Source organism: Haliaeetus leucocephalus, unplaced genomic scaffold, assembly GCF_000737465.1.
Source record: "Haliaeetus leucocephalus isolate CR32 unplaced genomic scaffold, Haliaeetus_leucocephalus-4.0 Scaffold395, whole genome shotgun sequence".
In the NCBI taxonomy this organism is placed as follows: Eukaryota; Metazoa; Chordata; class Aves; order Accipitriformes; family Accipitridae; genus Haliaeetus; species Haliaeetus leucocephalus.
In genome coordinates this window covers 5,425,574-5,435,244 of record NW_010972831.1, presented here as the reverse complement: position 1 = coordinate 5,435,244, position 9,671 = coordinate 5,425,574, and the positions used below count along the sequence as shown (strand labels likewise).

General features: G+C 56.2%; 2 protein-coding genes across 4 annotated transcripts in view; both read right to left on the bottom strand.

Annotated features, from left to right (window-relative positions):
* LOC104835780 (fatty aldehyde dehydrogenase-like) overlaps positions 1-9,665 on the bottom strand; it is a 16,565-nt gene extending 6,900 nt beyond the window's left edge. Inside the window, 3 exon segments of the mRNA XM_010573951.1 lie at positions 7-102; positions 498-710; positions 9,471-9,665. Of these exon segments, the coding sequence (XP_010572253.1) occupies positions 7-102; positions 498-659 (258 nt within the window). The 5' untranslated portion in view covers positions 660-710; positions 9,471-9,665.
* Positions 1,946-9,671, bottom strand: part of ALDH3A2 (aldehyde dehydrogenase 3 family, member A2) — an 8,247-nt gene continuing 521 nt past the window's right edge. The window contains exons 2-12 of one of the 3 annotated variants that reach the window (XM_010573738.1): positions 9,258-9,431; positions 8,631-8,862; positions 8,438-8,523; positions 7,895-8,103; positions 7,603-7,720; positions 7,325-7,466; positions 6,985-7,151; positions 6,364-6,463; positions 5,230-5,465; positions 4,146-4,269; positions 1,946-3,829 (exon numbers count right to left, since the gene is read on the bottom strand). In XM_010573738.1, coding sequence (XP_010572040.1) covers positions 4,189-4,269; positions 5,230-5,465; positions 6,364-6,463; positions 6,985-7,151; positions 7,325-7,466; positions 7,603-7,720; positions 7,895-8,103; positions 8,438-8,523; positions 8,631-8,862; positions 9,258-9,419 — 1,533 coding nt within the window. In that variant the 5' untranslated portion in view covers positions 9,420-9,431 and the 3' untranslated portion in view covers positions 1,946-3,829; positions 4,146-4,188. Of the gene's footprint in view, positions 3,830-4,145; positions 4,270-5,229; positions 5,466-6,363; positions 6,464-6,984; positions 7,152-7,324; positions 7,467-7,602; positions 7,721-7,894; positions 8,104-8,437; positions 8,524-8,630; positions 8,863-9,196; positions 9,475-9,671 lie in introns of those variants that run through there. The other 2 variants (XM_010573739.1, XM_010573737.1) reach the window with 2 other exon arrangements.

Sequence of the window (9,671 nt, the reverse complement as noted above, 5' to 3'; positions counted from 1 at the left end):
CTTCACAGGCTGAGGGGCTGCCCAGGACAGCAGCTTGTCCATGGCCAGGGCCAGCTCCCCCAGAACGCCCAGGATCTCATGGCCGTACGCACCGTGTCCACTCTGCAACAACAGGAAGCTTGGGAAGGGATGGTGAAGGCACCCATCTTCTACACCCGCTACAGCAGACCAGGGAAGCAAGGTAAATTCTGCTGGTGCAAAGTATCTGAGGTTGGTCATGCTGCCCCAAAGGATCCCCGAGAGAAGATGGTCAGTCTGGGTGCGCGGGGCTTCCAGCAGAAGCCAAAGCCTGGCAGCCAGGACCTGCCTTAGACTAGCTCCTTCTCAGGAATGGCAGTAGCAGACCTTGGCGCGACACGGGCAGAGCCGGGACCGTGGGGGATATCAGCAAAAGCCACGTGGCACAGCAAAGGCAGCCCTTGGCCCTCCCGCTTGCCCTCCAGGGCTGACCGCTGTCCAGGCACAGCAGAAGGGAGAAACCTCCCCCCAGCCCACACCTTGTGCAGATCTGCCTTGATGGCTGCCAGGATCTCCTCCTCCTTCTCCTGCACCATCCGCTCCAGGGCCTTCAGCTGCTGCATCCTGAACTCCAGCGAGCGGCACCGGCCCGAGTTGAAGGCGGCTCTCGCCCGCCCAACGACCTCCTGCATCCTCTGCATGGCTGCTCAGCGCTGCAAAGAGAGAGCAGCAAGACCCGGCTCACTACGGGCCTGCCGAGGGCTACTCGGGCCTGGGAACAGTCAATGTGGGGCCACCACCAAGAGATATCCCACCCGGAGCAAGGCTCGGAGATGTTCTCCTCCGTGGGTGGCCTCCTGCTCCCCAGGCAACTGCTCAGGGCTTACACCCTCCAATGCCCCATCCTACCTGCGCAGGGTCCACCAAGGGAGGGCACCTCTTGTGGCAATCCAGCACCTCTGGGGGTAGCCGAGAAATCTTCTTCTGCGGGTGTTTCCTCCTAGCTCGGGGATACCCTTAAACCAACAGCCACCCCACCCTCTGCTCACAGCGATGCTCCCGAGGAGCCGAAGCATGGAGATGACCCTGGCCTCGGCTGGAAGCAGAGCTGTGCGCCTAGAGCCAGCCTGCACCTGTGTTCCCAAAACTGCAAGGCCCTCGCATGGCTTTGCAGAAACACGCCGGAACACTGCAGAGGTTTCATCCTGCTTCCTGGGAGCAGTCTTTCACTTTTTAGTCAGGGCGAGAGATCTGCCTGCAGTCCCTGCCTAACCAAATGAGACACCGAGGTTCCCTTGCAACCGTCAAAACGTGCCCTTCCCTGCCCGACACTGCAGCTGCGTGACACAGCCCCGATCCTGACTAAGAAAGGAGACAACTCAATAAAAAACGAAGGAAAAAAGGAAGTTACCTTCGGAGAAGCTTCTCTCTCCACCAGTCTCCTGCAGCCAGTGCAAGCCCTTCCCCTGACACAGCTCAGAGCGATCTCTCCTCCCACAAGAGGATAGCTGGCCCAGGCACAGGGCTCTTGCTCGATACGAGATGCCCTTTACCTAGATATATCCCCGCGCTGTGAATACGCAAGCCCTGGATTGCCGTGTTTAGCCAGAGCAGCAGCTCAAACGCTCGTGTGGGATTGCGAGAGCCCACGTGGCTTTGCCCACGCTGGGCGCGTGAGGCTGGGGGATCGCTTTCAACGTGCCACAGCAGCCGCTGGGAGCCGACAAACGCAGCCCACGCTATTGTCCGGATCTCATCAAACCCCAAACGGGCAGCACCTGCAGATGGGGGGCAATCAGGGGATGGATTTGCACAGGACAGGATGGAAGAAACAGTCCAGCTCCTCCACAGCTCCCAGCACCGCCCTGCCCCACAACCTGCCCGTCTCCAGGCTCCTCTTTGGCAGCCAGCCTGTGCTCCCCTGCCAGAGCTCTGACGGATCCTTCCCCACGAGCAGGTCATCGCGGTGGGACCCACGCTCCTGTGCTGGGGCAGAGGCACCTCGCAACACACGTGTTGTGTTTGGCCAAGCCCTGGCCAGAGCCAGGAGCGGCAGAGGGTGGGCAGGATTCCCCAGGACGCTGCAGGGACTTACACGCTCGGTTTATTACTTAAATTCTCAGTGTTTATTTAGTACTTGCAAAATAGATCATTAGAAAGGCTTAGCACATGGATTTTCAACAGACATGAAGAACCCCCACCTATTGCGCAGTAAATGTAATCTTCTACTCTCTTGTGAGTAATTGCATTTAAGAATCATTTTTAATTTTTCCTTATTTAAACGTTAAGATTTCTAAGGTCCATTCACCTTAAATTTCTCCAGCATCCTCTCCCCAAGCCAGGACAAGCCCCATATTATCTCCCAGTGCAAGATTACGGCAGACCCAGAAGCTCAAACACAAAGGAGTACACGCTCTTTCAGTAATTGTTTTCCCTTGGAGGAATCTGACCAGGAAGGGGTTTGTACTGGTTTTGGCTAGGATGGAGTTCATTTTCATCATAGTCGCCAAGTGTCTTCCCACTAGGATGGTGCCGTGTTTTGGATTTGTGACGAAAACCGTGTCGGTAACACACCCGTGGTTTAGCTGTTGCTGAACAGTGCTTGCACAGCGTCAAGGTCTCTCTGTTTCTCACACCGCCCCGCCAGCGCGTAGGCTGGGGTTGGCAAGAAGCGGGGAGGGGACACGGCTGGGAGAGCTGACCCCAACTGACCAAAGCGACAGATATTCCAGACCATAGGACGTCATGCTCAGCCATACAAGCTGGGGGGCGAAAGAAGAGGAAGGTGGGGAGCGGACAGTGCGAGTTACGGCGTCTGTCTTCCCAAGCCACCGATACGTGCGATGAAGCCCTGCTCTCCTGGGGATGGCTGAACATCTGCCTGCCGAGGGGAAGTAGTTCACGTATTCCTTAATTGGTTCGCTTGCACGCCCAGCTTTCGCTTTACCTACTAAACTAGCTTTATCTCAACCTACAAGTTTTCTCCCTTTTACACTGCCGATCCTCTTCCCTGTCCCGCTGGGGGACTGAGCGAGCGGCTGTGTGGGGCTCAGATGCCCAGCCGGGCTAACCCACAACAGGGTACTTTGTGATTCCCACTTCTCTAAACAGGAGGCCTGAAAGTTCTCTTCCATGAGCCCGAGACACTCTTAGCAGCAAAACACAGGCAGTGCAGGTAGCGTCTTTGGAATTTGCTAACTGCCAGATAACGGTTACAGGCACACGATGAAACCCAGAGCCCCAAAAAGGGCGTCAGCCTGCATCCCCTGACCAGCTGTGGACGACTCTGCTTCGCAGACATCCAGGAATATTTCACCTCAAGTAAACGGCAAGGGGAACCTCACTAGGTTTATTCATCACCATCGCTATCGGTAACACGCATCAGCCAGCACAGCCTGTCTCAGACTCGTCACCAAGAGGGTGGTTGTTCGGGGCACAGCAGAAGACAGACCATCCCGAACGCTGCAGGGAAAACACTGTCAACCCAATCACAGCTGAAACTTAAGCTCCTCTTTGTCACTGGAGAAAGGGAAGCGGTTCGGCGCGAGACGCAGCGTGCGCGTCCCTGGGAGCAGAGCTCTGCGTGGCATGGGGTGGACGTAGGGACTGGTATTTCTTGCTCTGCAGTCCTCCTTTCGAGAGCTTGCACCCAGTGGTCCCTCCGTATCAGAACGCCTTTTTAGTAAACAGGAGTCCGAGCCTTCTCTTGGTTAGTGCCTCTCTAAGGCTACTCTGTGCGCTCAACAGCCCACTGAAACGACCCAGTACGAAAGAAAAAAATGACTTCTCAGCTTAAAGGAACAGACACAAAGCGAGCACTCGGAGTATGACTTGCACGTGGCGCCTTCTCCGCTCTTCAGCAGCAAACCATCTGTGAAAGCAAAACACAACACCAACGTCCTGTGAAGGATTTGCTGACACAAAACCAACTCCCCTTCTAGAACAGCCTGAAGCAAAGCTCCTTCGCTCAGGGTGACTTCCCCAGGGTCCAGCTCGCCGCTCTCCTGCCCCCTCAGCATGCACGGACCGGTTATCTCGGACGCTGTGCGAGCTCCGAGCACTGCCGGGGAAAGCATCGCTCTCCGGCTCCAGGGCGAACCTTCTGCAGGCCCCACAGTCACTCCTCGGACAAGACTTTGCCCCATCTCAAACCACGTCTACACGCAGGAGAAGAAAAAGGCTCCTACCTCACTGTGACAGCCACAGCAGTGCTCTGAAACCTGCTCCTCCTTACCACACACTCAGCCAGCCCAGCCTCTGAACAGCCAGCACAATCAAGAGAGCTTTTCTCTTCAGCACAGACTGGTGATTCTGAGAAAACCCAAATCATTTCAAGACGCCGTGAGTTTCCCCCCTTCGCCGAGAAGGCATTCACCTAGACAGGGGCTGCCTCCCTGGCTGGGGCTTCAAGGCCTCAGCCGCTTGTTGGCTCTTACACCTCCTCCTGCACCCAAATAAGCAGGCAGGTTCTTTCCCCTGGCTTGTTGGGCTCCTGCACGTCTCGTCTCCTCGCGGGAGTCGCTACACAGAACAGACTGAAGGGGAGAGTCCTCATCCACCCTGCCATCCTTGCAAGCAGCAGCCGGCGCAGCTGCGCATCGTGCCTGGTCTGCCAGCCACGGAGAACCACCAGCGATCACGCTTGGACTTTTAGATCTTACCCCTCCACATCGGGAGGCGTCTCGAGTCCTCCAGCCAGCACCAGCAGGCTTCTGCCTCCTGCAGAGAGGGGAGGACATCCCACCCTTCCGCACTAGCCAGTCAGGAGCAGGGAGGAAGCAGAAATAACCGAGCTAAGGTCAGATGGCGGCTGCAACCGGGCGAGGAACAAGAGCTCCTCACAGCCCTAGGCGTTAGGACACAGCCTCCCTTCCCAGGGCACCATGGCTCAGAACTGCAGCCGTCTGGCCTAGGCTGCGTGTGGAGCAGCTCACAATGCTGCTCAAGAAAGGCCTGGAGTCGAAACCACTCCTCACCTCGCCAAAACATACCAACCTCTGCCTCTGGAGGGAGCTTCTCACCGGCATCCCCTACCAAGGCAGGGCAACAAATCCTACAGCAGCCTAGGACATCTCTCGGGGTACATTTCTGTTCTAGATACCACTTGCAAGAGCGAGAAGCAGATCTTGATAATTTCAGGCGGGCCAGATATCATAAGCCTCACGACAGAAAGAACAGCTAAGAAAGGGCTGCGGCCGCAAAGGGTGAACTTGCAGAAGGTCAGATGAATCGCACATGCACTCACGCGGAGGGCCAAGACCCAAAGCTCACCTTTATCACCACCGCTGCCACAATCCCCAGCAGGGCCAAGACGACCAGTCCCACTCGGCCCTTGTTAAATCGCTTCAAGAGGAAGAACTTGGCCCAGTCCACCTTCTTCTGGCTGCTAGGTGGGTAACGGAAATTGTTCATACCCTCCATCTTCAGGTCCTTGATCAAGCAGGCACGGCGGTGGGAGAAGGTCTCAAAGCTGTGCTTGCCGTGGTAGGCGCCCATCCCGCTGTTACCTGAGGGACACAACCCAGGCAGGTCACTCTGCAGGCTCAGCCAGTCAAACCTTTGGCCGCTTGGGGCCACCAGCAGGGCAAGAAGCAGCACAGGAAAATTTCAGCTGCTTGCCAGCTGCGCTGCACGTTACCTGCCCTCCATCTGCCTCGCCCCAGTTTAAAAGCACAACTTCTCCTCCACGTGCCTGCAGAGAGGACAACTGATCCTTCCTCTCTGCAGCACTTCTCAGGCTCCAAGATGTCCACCTGTACTCCACCCCTCTTCTGCCCCACCGCCTTTTCGCTACACACTCGCCAGTATTTCCTTGTCTTCCTGCGGGCACTGCTCGCTGTGCCCATCCCCACCTCTTCCCTAGATTTAGCTCCCTCTCAAAGCACCGTGCCGAGGCTCTGAGATCCGACCGGTGCCGTGTGAGAAGGGTTTCCTGAGGAGCTTTGCAGGGTACACCTCCGTTTCTCAATTCCAGGACAGCGTGCGCTGTTCACAGCAGCACAACGCTGCTGGTTCACTGTCAGCTTGCGAGCGCTGTAAACACCCAAACCCTCTTCTGCAAAGCTCCCGAAGGCTGTTCTGTAGCCTGTTCCAGTCCTCCCCAAGCTGAAGTCCTACCCTTCCTCCTGCAATTACTGCAATCACTCCAGTCGCAGCTCGTGTTTTTAAAGCACCTTTCACATCAGTCTGCACTAAATGCTTCAGTCTTCCCAAAAACACACCCAAAGTTTTCTCCCTTTTGGCCCCTGCCCTCATGTACTCTCAGAAATAATAATTGTTATTATTATTGAGATCTGCTATACAGAGACCCTTCAGCTGTAACAGGGAGACACAAACCATCAGCTGCTGTTCCCTGGGTCACACCGCGCAGCAAGTCACAACACTTAAGGAGCTCCAGTAACTTACCAACACCACCAAAGGGTAAGGTTGAGAGGACAGAATGCATGATGACATCATTTCCAGTCACACCCCCACTGGAGGTTTCTGAGATAACTCTTTTGATTAACTGGCAAAAGAAAAAAACCAAAGAAAACTGTTACAAAGGCCCAGAAGAGACCAGACCACGCACCTGAGCAGGACTGGGAGGGGAGCTACGAGCCAACAGGCCATCGTGTTCACTTTCTCTCGCAGACAACTCAGACAAGCCCTCTCTGTGCAGCGTTAAGTCAAGGAAAGTGGGAAAGTTCAGAGGAGGGATGGCAAAGACGGACACCTGGGAGCTCGCCTCCGTAGCAATATATTACAAGTAACTAAATTAACCATGAAAGACTACATGGCACCAACGAGGAAATTCAGCTTTTTATCCTTCTATTTAACAAAAGTCATGCAAACACAGAGTCCTCCAGCAGGAGGCTGGGAGCCTCCACCAGCTCTGGGGACACTCGCAGCCCCCGTGAGCCAAACGCTGTGATTCACATCCAAAGAGGAGACGACACAGGTCCTGCGGGGAGCCGTGCCTGGGACCGGCCACGTTCAGGATTCACCTGAGCAGAGAAGCCTCCACAGGGGAGCACAGCCCCGACCCACCTTCTTGTCGTTGGAGAAGACATACAGGGCAAGGGGCTTCTCCCGACGGTTGATGAACTCAATGGCTTTGTCTACGCTCTTCATAGTCAGAATGGGAAGGACCGGTCCAAAGATTTCCTCCTCCATCACCTTTGACTCTGGAGAAACGTCGGTGAGAATAGTCGGTGCTGAGGCAAACAGGCGGGAAGGAGACGGTTGAGCCGGACAGAAGACGCGGTCCATTGCAGGACCTCGTCCTGGGCACCGTCTGCGTACAACACACACCAAACAAGCCACAGACACCCTCAGCCCCCAAAAGGCACCCGCTACCACCTCCCCTCCCCAAAGCTGCCAGAAGCACCTATGAAGCAGGAGGCCTCATCAGCCTCTCCCCCGTGAGCAATCTTCTGCCCTTCCAACAGGCCCAGGATCCTCTTGAAGTGACGCTTGTTGATGATCCTTTCGTAATCCGGAGATGACTTCACGTCTTCCCCATAGAACTCCTGCCAAAGGGCACAGCAGAACCAAAGCGCTCAACACACCGGCACAACAGCCACAGCTCCAGGGCTGCAGCTTCAGAAACTCAGACCTGGGCTGTAACAGGAACAACTCCCGCAGCACGAGGAACTCCACGCTCACCTGCAGGGTCGCCTTGATGTTCTCCACCACCTTGCTCTGGATGGATGGGTCACAGATAATGTAGTCTGGGGCGATGCAGGTCTGCCCACAGTTCATGTACTTCCCCCACGTTATCCGCCTGTGGGGGAAAGGGAGATGGTTTCTCCATGGCCAGACCCTTCCAGACCCCACAGCCCAGCCAACAGCGCCTGAGTGACACCCACGGTCTGGGAACAACGGCCCAGAGACGTCCACCTGCCCATGGCTCCCTGCCCCACCGCTGAGACCCTGCCAAGGGCTTCAGCAACCTGACCTGCAGGCAACAGCCAGGTCACAGTCCTTGTCAATGTAGCAGGGGTTTTTCCCACCCAGCTCCAGGGTGACGGGCGTCAGGTGCTTGGCGGCTGCTGCCATCACGATTTTGCCCACTGTGGAGTTGCCGGTATACAGGATGTGATCGAATCTCTGCGTCAGCAGCTCTGTTGTCTCAGGTACTCCTCCAGTGACCACAGGATACAGCTCCTGCAGGGCAAAAAAGAGCGTTACAGTTACCTTGATTTAAAGGAAATCTGTCAAGGCAGCAGCTTTGCATGGTGGGCACTCACTTGTGCATTACGATAGGAGCTGGACAAAGGATATCGATAACAGAGGGAAGCTCTGCTCCGTCCCCTGAAACAGTTTCACTTGCCACTTTATGCCACATGAACTAAACAAAATGAAGATTGAGGCCAGTGCTGATACAGGCTGTGGAGCTGCTACCACACATTAAGACCAAGGAGACATATGAGCACCAGGCTCTCCTGAGGGCTGCCTCCTTCCTCAACTTGCCCCCTGCCTAGAGAAAGCACTAACTCACCCGGTCAAGGTACTGGGGGAGGAGATCAGCCACCAGCTGAGCCGTGTTCTCGCTGATCTCTGACGGCTTCACCACCACGGCATTGCCTACAAGAAAAACGCAGCACGGCCGCTGAGCCCTCGCTCTCCTCCCCTGCCTCCTGCAGCACCCACCCGCGGACCCACAAAGGAGAGGAGCTGTGGCGGGTCCCCACCTGCTGCGATGGCCCCGATCAAAGGTTGCATGACCAGGACAAAGGGGTAGTTCCAGGCCCCGATGATCAGCACCACCCCCAGCGGCTCGAGGCAGATGTAGGCCTCGTCCCGCATCGTCAGCAGGTTCTTCTTCACAGGCTGAGGGGCTGCCCAGGACGGCAGCTTGTCCATGGCCAGGGCCAGCTCCCCCAGAACGCCCAGGATCTCATGGCTGTATGCATTGTGTCCACTCTGCAACAACAGGAAGCTTGGGAAGGGATGGTGAAGGCACCCATCTTCTACACCCGCTACAGCAGACCAGGGAAGCAAGGTAAATTCTGCTGGTGCAAAGTATCTGAGGTTGGTCATGCTGCCCCAAAGGATCCCCGAGAGAAGATGGTCAGTCTGGGTGCGCGGGGCTTCCAGTAGAAGCCAAAGCCTGGCAGCCAGGACCTGCCTTAGACTAGCTCCTTCTCAGGAATGGCAGTAGCAGACCTTGGCGCGACACGGGCAGAGCCGGGACCGTGGGGGATATCAGCAAAAGCCACGTGGCACAGCAAAGGCAGCCCTTGGCCCTCCCGCTTGCCCTCCAGGGCTGACCGCTGTCCAGGCACAGCAGAAGGGAGAAACCTCCCCCCAGCCCACACCTTGTGCAGATCTGCCTTGATGGCTGCCAGGATCTCCTCCTCCTTCTCCTGCACCATCCGCTCCAGGGCCTTCAGCTGCTGCATCCTGAACTCCAGCGAGCGGCACCGGCCCGAGTTGAAGGCGGCTCTCGCCCGCCCAACGACCTCCTGCATCCTCTGCATGGCTGCCCAGCGCTGCAAAGAGAGAGCAGCAAGACCTGGCTCACTACAGGCCCTCCCTCCTACAGATGGAAACTGACTGTTCCCACAAGGATTGGACACACTCTCAACCACCAGCTGCATTCCCACCTCCCCAGCTCGAGGGCTGATATCTGCTATCATTCGGTCCTAATTCTGCCATATCTTCCTGAAACCTTAAATAATCTGCTGCAGTTTGTGATTTTTGAAGTTTGAGAAGGAGCACAGGGAGCAAAC